Raw genomic sequence first — 11,731 nt, 5'->3', positions numbered from 1 at the left:
TATTTGCTATGTAACGAAGGTAGATGAAGACCTGGATACAAACCATCATCTGATGACGTGTATTAGCTGTGTACGGTCCACCAACTGCAAGGAGCCTGTGGCCAAGATGCCCACCATTGGAGTTCAGTGTGAGCAGGGAACCTGGCACCTCACCCATGGCTATGGTTTGAGAGAACATAGAAAAGCTGAAAACTTTAAGCTTGGGGTGATCTGAAGTGGTTTATTCTTGTTCAGCTCCACTTGGAGTGAAACCAGAGCTGCTGGAGCTCTCAAGTGTGATTATGTTAATAATGTGCCTTTCCATAACATTTTTTTTTGCCCTAGATCAGACAAAAAGCATCAACATAAAGATCATAATTTAGAGAGTACTCTCAAGCCTACTAAAAAGCATTTAAAGGTTTTCTCTTGTTACAGCCTCCTTACTTTCCTACACGCATTTTCCACCAGGTCATTAGATTAAAACAGTTTTTGAATTTTATATCTGTTAGAGAAAGCTTTTATGGGAACACTAACTTCTTTAGATGCAAAGACCTTTAGGAGCCAAATTTTTACACTCTTGTTTTTGAGTTCCTTTTTTCTACGGCTTTTAGTTCTCGACACCTACTTCAAATGTTCAATCTTAATTTCTTAACCTGGAAGGAAGAGAGGATGAAAAATTAGGAAATCTTGGGAAAATCTGAACAAGCATCTGAGAAGATGTGCAGTATCCACAAAATGGGAAAAACACCATATCTGGAGTCTATGATTGGGTTAACCATTTGTGAACCACGCTGCACATTCCTGAAATCAGCTGTCAGAGGTAACAGCACTGGGACCTTATGCCAGCAGCAGAAACCTCATACATACACTTGGACTTTCTTCTGCAGGACAGACCTTGTCCAAGATTCTACACTATTAGCACAGCTGAAGAGGGGGAAAGGTAGGGCTTCTTACCTACAGATGAACTAAGGAGTCATTTAAGAGCAGTTCTGAAAGGTTGTCAGCAAATTCTGCAGAAAGATATTGAAGAAGCCGTGAACAAGTAGCTCCCTGTTTTTATTATGGCTTCACTAATTGTGAAATGTCATCAGCTTAAAGAACAGCAGTTGCATAGGGGAAGGAAGAATGCTTTTGAGTACCCCATACGTACAGTATTCATTTCTTGAGTAAAAGGAGATAACCCTCAGGTAAATGAAGTGTGCTCTATCAAAAGTGAATAAAGGTGACACTATACATTTCAAAGCACCTTGTCCTCACCTGCAGAGCAGTACAGGCCACCGTCTCCTTTTTGAAGTGCTGAACTATTCTCCAAAAACCATTCAACAGCATTCCTTTCTTAAAAAAGAACTATGTTCCTGCAAACCCCATTGGCCACAGCAGGCACCTCTGAGTGCTAAGAGGAGCAGGTTTTTACTTGCTAGCTTATCGGCTCGCTATTCCCATAAAGGTTTCATGGATGATCAGAGGAGAAGAGGATTCGGCCACAGATTTGTAGCAGCTCAGAAGAAGGACGAGACAAGGCTTATACTTTGCTCTGACCTTCCTGTTATTTTTCTGTTTAGCTTTTAATTCTTGGTTAGCACTGCGAGGAACACAGAATACTTCTGCATGGGGGTCTGCCAAGCCCAAGGTCACCCAGCTCTGCTTTCCATACCCTGCCCTCAGCAGCTTTGGCCTGGTCTCTTGGGTCCCCCGGCTAAGCAGACAAAAAGTCATTCACACCCCCAAACTGGAGCTGTTGGGAATAGGCAGACTGCTGGCCTCATGTTTGCAGTCAGTCCCTCAGCTCCCTCATGTAAGCATCAAAACATCCTTGGTGTCTTTAGGCGAGGCAGGCATTTGGCCTTTCTTCTCTGCTTTTATTTCTGTCTGGTTGATCTCCCCTAGGATTTTAATTAAGGTGTCCTTGGGATGAAATGTGTCCAGATCATATTCCCTTTAAAGAAGTTGACATAATCTTACATTTTAAGTTCTTTTAATATATATTCTCCTCATGTTTTGTCTCTGTTTTTACAAGATTTAACACTTCTTTCTAGTCCTGCTTCATATTCTCCAAGTGCATTTATTTCAAATCCCGTGTCACTCCAATCACAAGAAAAAATGGAATCAAAGATCCTCTCATCATGTGCGTGCACAATCCTTGCCACGTTTTTTCTTTACACTTGAAAAAATTCCTTTCCACAGATATTATTTCTACTGAAGTTATAATTCCCTGCTCTTCTTCTTTCTAGACTGTAAGTCCTTTAAATGAAAGTACTGATCTTTCTTGGTGACAAAGAGATGGATGGTAGCAATGTCAACATTGTTTGAGACTGCTTAAGACTGGGGTTTTTGTCTGTATAAATAATTCTCTGTCACTTTTTTTTCTTAAGGTTACTGGTACTGCACTATAGCTGTTCTATTCTGACTAATTTGCTCTTTCTGAATTTCTTTGGATCTGATTTTACAATGTCCCAATCATCTTTTATTTCCCAAAGGCACCAGCCTTGTCTTGTTAAAGTGCCTTTATTATATGAATAGGACAATTAAATGAAAGAACAAAGAATGCCTGAGGGACAACGGTAGAATATTTTCCTATTATTCATTGAGAAATAATGGATAGCTTCATTTAGAAGAAGCTTTCTCATTTCCAAAGATTGGATAAAAGACCTAGCCATTTCTAACACTAAATATGATGTAATGTTTTAGAATAACACTGCGTGGACATATTCGTAAATTCATTCACACTTATATACATTTTACAGACAAAATATCTGCTTCCTATTGTGGGAAGAAAGACTCATTCTTTTATTTCTTTTTATTTTCATTTATTTTAATAAACTCTGGACTGAACCCCTTTACACTGCAGTGTAATTAGACCTGAGCAATAATGGGAACTTCTCTCAATTTATCCTTGTTCATCTTACGACAGGTAGGATAAAAACGTTTTGCATTTACAACCAATATTTGTAATTTAAGACTGACATTTCTACACAGCCTCAGAATAATCCAGAGATTATTTTATATTCCCTGCCCAAGTTGAATCTTACTTCTGTTTAAGCATTTTACTGCATATGGCAGCTGTTGAGACAAGACTCACATCTTTGCTACCTCATCCCAGCATCAGCTCCATTCCATTCTTTCTATCCTGGATGCAACAAACTCAGTTCTGCAATCTATCATACCAGCATCCCTTTATCCTTGCAGTGAAGATCTGAGATGTTCCCATATGTGGTCATAGCTCAGAAATTAATTATGAAAAAAAAAAAAAAAAAAAAAAAAAAAACCCACCAAATAGGTATAGAAGCCAAATAGAAAAGAAGCCTCTTAATACTTTAATGTAACAAACAATCATTTTCTCCAGGAAGTTAATTTAGAAAGGAGAAAGGCAGAATTACACTTGATGTGGTCTCACACTGCAGTTTCATGTATTTTGGGTTGTCTTGAATTACAATTCTTGACATTCTTGCCTGTCAAGTACACATATGGTTTATGTTACTAACCACAACACAGCAATTCTGAATGTACATTTACAAAAGCTTTTCAAACTTTCACTCAGTGTTTCTAATGCCAGGTTAACATAGGTGAGCAGAGTGTCCTTGCCACAAAGAATACTAATGATATCCTGGGATGCATTAAGAGTGGTATTGCCAGCAGGCCAAAGGAATGTCATCATCTCTGCTCAGCACTGGTGAGGCTACACCTGGAGAACTGTATCCAGTTGTGGGCTCCCCAGTACAGGAGAGACCTGGACATACTTGGGACAGTCCAGCAAAGGACCATTAAGGTGACAAAGGGACTGGAGCAACTCCTGTGAGGAAAAACTGAGGGATCTGGGGCTGCTCAGCCTGGAGAAAAGGAGGCTCAGGGGAATCTCATCAATATCCATAAAGATCTGAAGGGAGGGTGTGAAGGGGACAATGATGTCCTGTGCCAGAACAAGAGGTAATAGGCATAAATTGAAACAACTGTTGTTCTCTCTGAACATTAGGAATCACTTGTTTATTGGCACAGTTTTCCCAGACAGGTTGTGGAGTCTCCTTCTTGGAGTAATTCACATGCAGTTTAGATACAGTCCTGGTTAGCTGGCTGTAGATGGCCCTGCTTGAGCACGTGACTTGGGACGGATGAACACACATGCTAATCCAGACAATAATGTCACTAGAAGAAGAGATGTCAGTGACAGATTTTTTGTTGACATATCTGGAGGTATAAAGTGTTTGGTGTGCTTCACATGGCACAGAAGAAGCCATTGCCCTTCTTGACAGCAGAAAAAAATCTCATGACATTAGGAGACATTTGAATGCAAGACCTTTAATGACTGCAGTAGCTTAAATATGAGTATGAAATCTAACTATGCAGGTGCAGTGAAGCAAGAAGGGAATAGTGTATTTCCTCTTTCTAAGCCAATTAGACTGCTTACATCTCACCAAGTGACTTTGTACTAAGCATAAGCCCTTTAGAGCTGAGCTCCACTGATATACCGCCATTCCGAACTTGCCCTTAGCTGTAGAAGAAGGGAGACAGTGAAGCTTGACTGCTCCTTTTCTATGTGGTGCTTTCTGGGCTATACACAGGGAAAAACCAACAGTTTGGACTCATTGCTTTGATTCAGTGGCAGAAATATTTCCATTATGTCTGCAAAGAATACAACACACAAATCCTTTCCTGGACATGACAACAAAGCAACAAAAAAATGTGTAAGCAGATCCTTGGCAACTCTTCCCTCACATTAACGTGGTTTTGATTTACCTGTCATAGAAATGACAACAGTAGTAATGGTGGCAGCAGCAAATGGTGTTGGGAGGACAGTCAGAACTGAATTTCAGAGGGATAAAGTGGCTGGTGGCTACATATGGCTCAGATCCCACCACAGTCCCCAGACTGCTCCATGCTTCCAGCAATAGCCTCACATCCCCAGCCCCATGTGTGCTTTACTGTCCTGATCTACCAGTGGAGGAAGCTGAGGCAGGCGTCACCCGGAGCCTTGGTACAGATACGGCTGCCTTGGACAAGGTGCACATTGTCTTGCCCTGGCACTGCTGCTCCCATTGGCCCATTCTGACCATTACAGGGACTGGGCATCTTTAAAAGGAGGCAAAAGAGATCTGAGTCAGGCACAAAATTTCTTTGGCTCCCACCAAGAGCATTTGTGACTGCTGCCTCTCTCTAGAACCACTGCCTCACAAAGCCAACACGATGTGTAATCGATTTGTGGGAACCTGGAAACTTGTCTCCAGTGAAAATTTTGATGACTATATGAAAGAACTGGGTGAGAGATGTTGTGTGCTTTTTCTTCTTTTTCTTTCTTTCTTTCTTTTTTTTTTTCAAGTAAGTTTCCTTTGCAAATGCCTCTTCTTCATCTTATGCTTTGCTCATGCATAGTACTTTCTTCCTGGCCACATAGGCATTGCAATTATAGTTCTAGCATAACTTATTTCCTTAACACCTAACATGGAAAGAAAATAAAGGCTTCTGTTATAAATTTACCTCCGTCTAAGTGAACTAACCTGATCTAACCTGTTTGTAATGAGAAGGATCTAAGGAGATGCAGCATTGTTTTACGTTTCTCTTCATTGCACTGTTAAACTCGTGACTTTGATAATTTACAATATATAATGGAGCTGATGTCTCATGACACTTTGGTTTCGGAGTTCTAAATCCTATGAATGAATATATCTGTTTCTGAGAAATGCCAGGAATGTAATCAATTGGGCATTGTTTTTAATTCTAATGCTGGCTTCATTCCTAGATAGCAAGTGCACACAGTCAGTTACAGCATTTCTTTTGCTATATAAATGATTCACTGAGACACTAATTCCCCTTATTTGAAATGTTAAACTGAGTAACAAAAGAACTTCAGTAAATTAATTAACCAGAGTAAATGTGGGATGCAAGTCCAGCTACAGACATTCTTCTGAAGATTGGAACAGAAATGTTTCAGTACTGAATAATTACTGCAAATAGTATTATACTTTACAGATAACAACATATATCCTTTTGTATGTATCTTCTCATGTGAGCACTCCATAGCATTAATGCAGCAACTACAGCTATCCCCTTTCTGTTTTTATAAAACAGTGACACGTCATTATTTGTACATGATCTTGCCTTTTCCTCTGAAGTTCAAGAGTCATGATCCCTAAGGTATCTTAGGAAAAACCTACGAATTGCCCATTCTCCAGTATATTCTTTGCTTTAATGAATAAGTAACAGCATATTGGCAGTTCAGAATCCAGTTTCTTCCCAGCATCTTGCTAAGAGAAGTTCAGATTCTAAGATTATTCAACGATTTTTATATAAAAAGGATTTAGTTGAGCTTTCATGAGAAATAGTTCTATCTCTACAAAGACACATGCATGCTACTAACCACCAGTATTTCTTCCTAGTTAAATGTACACCAGTACATACTCAAGTGAATCTTTGCTTCTTGCTGGAGGCGCGTGCCATCAACTGGGGCTGCGTGATCATCTGAATACAGTGCTTCCACATATGAAGAATCAGTGTCTCATGTGAAGAAAGTATTATAGTATTCAGGAATAAACTTTTCCTCATTTTTCTACTGAAGTTTTTCAAAATGATACTGAGTTTTTTTGCTTCCTAGAATGTAATGACAGTTTTCTTCCTGATTTCTAGGAGTGGGCTTAGCAACCAGGAAACTGGGTGGCCTGTCAAAGCCCAATGTGATCATTAGTATGAAAGGGGACATAGTAACCCTCAGAACGGAAAGCACCTTCAAAAATACAGAGATTTCCTTCAAATTGGGTCAGCAGTTTGATGAAACAACAGCAGATGACCGGAAAGTCAAGGTAAGAGGGCTGATGTTCTCTGAGTGGTCCTAACATACTAGAACAGAGACAGGAGGAGTTTTTCCTACCCTCTTAGTGTACTATGAAATTCCCAGGTTATTCAAGAAAAGCACTGAAAGAAGAAATAATATGATGCTGGCACCACTGGTAAGAAGTTTGTTAGCAGAGAACGCAGATCTGGCTGAATATAAAATGAGTTGCTACTCTAATTTGCAAAGCTTTGATTACAGCTTGAGACTCTTCTCTTGGCCTTTGTAGAGCGTTGTAACCTTGGAGAAAGGGTCATTGGTTCAAGTTCAGAAGTGGAATGGCAAAGAAACCACAATAAAAAGAAGACTGGTTGATGGGAAAATGGTGGTGGTAAGTTCCAGGCTCTCACTTCTATGCTACTGCATGGCAGGAGGATGCAACATTCAGTTGGCCTCTGTCTAAGCAGAGTGACAGTTTTGGCTTATGAAGAAATAAGGATGGAGAAAATGGGAAACAAGCTTAAGAAACAACCTGGAAGGAAATAAATGTTATTCCATAACAGCAAATTGTCATTAAAGTAATTATACTGGCAGAGTTGACATGATTTGAGATCATATATACTCATCTCAAAATTATTCTGCCTAAAAGAAATGTAATTTTCATAGAGTAGAAATCTGTGAAATGTAAAAAGAAGCTTGCAAGCCAGAAATTTCTGTCCCTGGAATGGCTCTTTTCTTTTTTCCATCTTCAGAATGAATCCTGTCCACCTTAGAAAACTCATTCCATGCCTTTTTTGCACACCTGTTTCTACTTGTGCCAGTCAGTTCATACTGCTGTTTGTTTTTTAGGCATGAGCACTTCTAGCTAAAGGTGCTGGAGGTTTATTGCATGAAAGGCAGTTCTCTGTGCCTAATTCTGCTGGTGATATTGACCTGCAGCAGGGCCATCAGGTCCTGATGGCTCCTCTGAAAGGCCCTTGGCATTGAGAGAAGCCCATCCTTCATGAAGGCTGGGGACTTTCCTCAATCCATCTAACCTACCTACCTTTCTCACAGGAAGGACTGTTAAGCACTGGAATAGGCTCCCTAGGGAGGTGGTTGAGTCACCATCCCTAGATGTGTTTAAAAACCATTTGGATGTGGTGCTCAGGGACATGATTGGTTGTTAGAGTTAGGGTAGTGTGGTTAGGTTGCGGTTGGACTTGATGATCTTGAAGGTCTTTTCCAACCTGAGCGATTCTGTGATTTTCTACTAGGCACATAAAAACCACAGGGGAGCCAATCCAGTGTCATAATACATTTCAGGGAATTGAGATTTTACTTCTGAATAAAGAGAAGTATCTTAGAATCGTAGAATGATAGAATGTCTTAGGATGAAAGGGACTTCAAGGACCACTCAATTCCAACCCCCTGCTATGAGGGGATCAGGCTGCTCAGAGCCCCATCTAACCTGGCCTTGAAAATTTCCAGGCATGGAGTGCATACAGCTTCTCTGGGCAGCCTGTGCCAGTGTTTTGCTCATTCCATCAGCAGTCTGTGGCCTATCCCTGGCCTAGGACAGGACTGCTGAGGAGGACTCATTTCTGCACACTGCTGAGCCCTGCCTCATGTCCTGCCACCTCTGTTGCACTTGCCTGGTGGCTGTGAGTCATTGAGAGCCAATGAGGGCCACCAGGACAAAGGGGTCAGGAGAAACATCTTGTGATTCATGAGTGCAAAGTTTTGTAGGCCAGAATCCTGACCTCTGAGCTGCACAGGCTGCATCTGTTTCCACAAAAACATGTTTGTAAAACCGAAAGCATTTGTGAGCCACAGTATGATAAACTGGGCCTTGATGATGTTTTTATCAAGCCATAACAACGGGAGTGCTTTTTTTTTCCTATAAGCTGAAGCTAATTTTGCATTCTTTTTGTTATTATATGCCATTTAATTAAAAACAAAAACAACCAACCAACCAAACAAAATCACTTATTGCACTATAACTATAGTTTTGCTATCTGCTCTAAACATTATACAGATTTTCAAAATATGATATCTGGATTTTCAGTGAGTTCAGTGGTACTGCAGCAGACATATTTGCTGCCAGTGAGATCCTTATATTAATCTTTTCTTTTGTGCCTTAGGAGTGTGCCATGAAAGGGGTTGTCTGCACCAGAGTCTATGAAAGAGTGTGAAGGAACACCTTCTCCGCACCGGACTGGGACTGGCTCTAAAAACTCACCCTAGCCCAGTGACCAAAGCTTCATGCACTGTGCTTCTTTATTTTATTTCCTTTTATTGGGAAAATGACTCCATTATGATTTGATATTCCAGAGCCATAGTGTGACTAATCCAGAATATTGTGGTGCCTCAATAAAAGCTTCTCAATAAATGAAATAGAGCGTCTGCCCATCAATTTTTAAAGTTTGCTTTCTTGGATGCTGCCCGTTTTTTCTGTTCTTGCCTGTGTAAATGGTCAGACTATTTCTGTGTAAAATGCTAAAATACAGTCGATCTGCCTCTGGGAGAGGACTAACACTGTTTTCTTGGTGTGTGTAAAAGTTCTCATCTCATGGCTGCAATGTAAATGCAGTAAATGATTTTTCAGTAAATTTCACTAAATGATTTTATTGCTGAATAGTTCCTATAGGGAAAATCATCTTAACCAGAATAATTTTTGACTTGCAGTATGATTTATTGTTTTAGTCTTTTAGTTTTACTGCATCATTTGTTCTCATTGTTCTCATCCTAAAATGGCTTATACTTCTCTTCGTACCAATTTCTATAACATGGCATTTGCTTGGAAGAGAGCAGCTTTAGGAGGATGAATTATCAGGATGTATTCCATATTTCTCTGCCCAGCAGCTTTTGAACTTTCAAAAGAAGTGTGAAACAGGTCTCAATGAACTCTGGAAATCATAGTGCTGGAGAGTTTCATTTTGCAAAGCAATTCCTCTTACTTCTAGCAATTTTTAATCATGGATTTAGAGTTAAGCACACAGAAGAGATTTCAATGGATAGAATTTTCTGCTAAACCCAATAGAGTAACTAAGCTGTTCATTCTTCCTAATGTACTTTGTGCTTTTAACTAAGGAAAAAACAGAAAATCTCCTTAATCCAAAAGCATTGGAGCAGCTTATTACTTTTTACCTTCCTTAAGTGGCATTCAGTAATGCCACAGCATTCATGTTAACAACACAAAGAGGAGTATTTCTTCCCTCTTCATTGCCTCCATGTCATCATGCAGGAATCTCTCTGCCTTCTCTGGGGGGTTAAAACTGCTGTGATTGGCAGATGTGTTTATTTTGGCTTGTTAGGAGCTGTAGTGCTACTGTGAACCTTTGCCTACTGGTTCTGCAGTTGAGAACATGAATTCTCACAGTAAGGGAGATCCGGTATGTCAGTATTGGTGCAACTGAGCAGATAATTAGGAAGTGAATGTTGTATGTAAATGCAAAACGTAAAGGTCACTTTTCTTTTCTACCAATCATTGGAGAAGCTTGAGATTAGGTCTGGCTTTGACCACAATCATGTCAATGCATACTCACTGGAGGCAGCTGCCTGAAGGTACTAGAGGCATGCTAGAAAATATGAGTTGTGATAGAAAGCTGGAGATTTACAGATAACTTTATACTGGTCTCTAACCTAAGTGGGGATAAGAAGGGAGCAAATTCTTCCGTTTTGCCATTAAGATTCACATTTGTGAGAGTCAGAGTTTCTGTGACTCTAAATCTTCAGTGTCTGTAACAAGGACTGTAAGTAAAGTGCTGCCCCGTGTAACATAACATCATTCACAAGCTGTCTGAGCTGTCAGCCAGCTCAGAGCTGCAGGCAAAGGAGTGGTGAGTGCTGCAAACACACTCTTTATTTCCTTTGCTTTTCTTTCAGCAACCTGTAAATGCTTCTCTGAGGTTAAATGGAAAAATTTCCTCTCCAACTGAATGTCAGTTTTCAGTTTTTTTACTTCCTCAAGAAAAGGAAATAAACATTCAGTTTGGTACAAGCTGTGTTTTTCCAGGACTGGGGGAAAAAAATAGGACTGTTCACTCAGTCCTCGCTTATTTACTGTCTTCTCCTTTTCTCTCACACAACCCACCTTCCTCCTCACCTCTGTGTGGATTTTTTAATTGCATTTAATTTTTCAGAGTCTGAGGATTAAAATTCCTAATGAGACGCAGATATGCTATTAGGATCCCAGTATTTGGCATTTTCACTCCATATGAAGGTCACTTCAGAATGTCATGTGAGTTGGGGACTTTCCAAAACAGGAAAAGTGCAACTGGACTGATAGTGTGGAAGGCGAAAACAATGAAGCAGGTGGCACAAATCAGCGCAGAAATGGAGTGCTTTGGGATACTGCAGCACATAATGCAGGCCTTGGGGTCTCCAATAGGAATTAAAGTTTATATGAACTGTGTGGTCTGAAGGTTTATTTCGTGCCTAACTACAAATCTGTTTTTCTCCTTTACTGAACATTTAGCATGGGCTAGGTACTGTGGAATGAATGTCCAAACCAAGATACGACGCCTATGTCTTGAACACATTGCCAAAAGTGTGAATTTTCCATTTGCCTGCTGCTTAATCTAGTGATGAGAGTATCCTGATGCTGGCATATGAATAGCACTGTTTAAGCGAATCAGCTTGATCTAGTACCCACCTCATCCTCTGCTTGCTACAGAAACCACTGGGACTACTGAAATCAAGCAAAAGCTGCCTCTGGCCTGTGGGTGCTGTGGCTGTTGCCTTGGACTGGACAGAATTTGACTATTTGCAATAGAAAGTGTCTCTGGGTGATGCATATATAAACCTGTGATTCCGTGCACAACAATCCACTCACTTCTGTGCAACAAGGAGCAGGGAGGAGAGGCCACAGACCCTCAAGCAAAGTCTTTGTCCCATGTTGGTATCTCACGTACCTTTAAACTTCTCTCAGTTGTTCTTGGTGAGCTCACATTTGTGGTATTGCAATTATATTGCAAAGCTTATTTGCACACATCCTAGGGACCAACGCATGGC

General features: G+C 40.3%; 1 protein-coding gene across 1 annotated transcript; it reads left to right on the top strand.

Annotated features, from left to right (window-relative positions):
* Positions 1–5,038: 5,038 nt before the first annotated feature.
* On the top strand, positions 5,039–9,112 carry LOC122178977 (myelin P2 protein). Its single transcript, XM_042869568.1, has 4 exons — positions 5,039–5,230; positions 6,595–6,767; positions 7,026–7,127; positions 8,860–9,112. The coding sequence occupies exons 1-4, from the start codon at positions 5,158–5,160 to the stop codon at positions 8,908–8,910; spliced, it is 399 nt and encodes a 132-aa protein (XP_042725502.1). The 5' UTR covers positions 5,039–5,157; the 3' UTR covers positions 8,911–9,112.
* Positions 9,113–11,731: the final 2,619 nt, after the last annotated feature.

The sequence above is a fragment of the Lagopus leucura genome, unplaced genomic scaffold (genome assembly GCF_019238085.1).
Source record: "Lagopus leucura isolate 7727_CA_CO unplaced genomic scaffold, USGS_WTPT01 Super-Scaffold_100002, whole genome shotgun sequence".
Taxonomy (NCBI): domain Eukaryota; kingdom Metazoa; phylum Chordata; class Aves; order Galliformes; family Phasianidae; genus Lagopus; species Lagopus leucura.
This window is presented reverse-complemented; position numbering and strand designations above follow the sequence as displayed.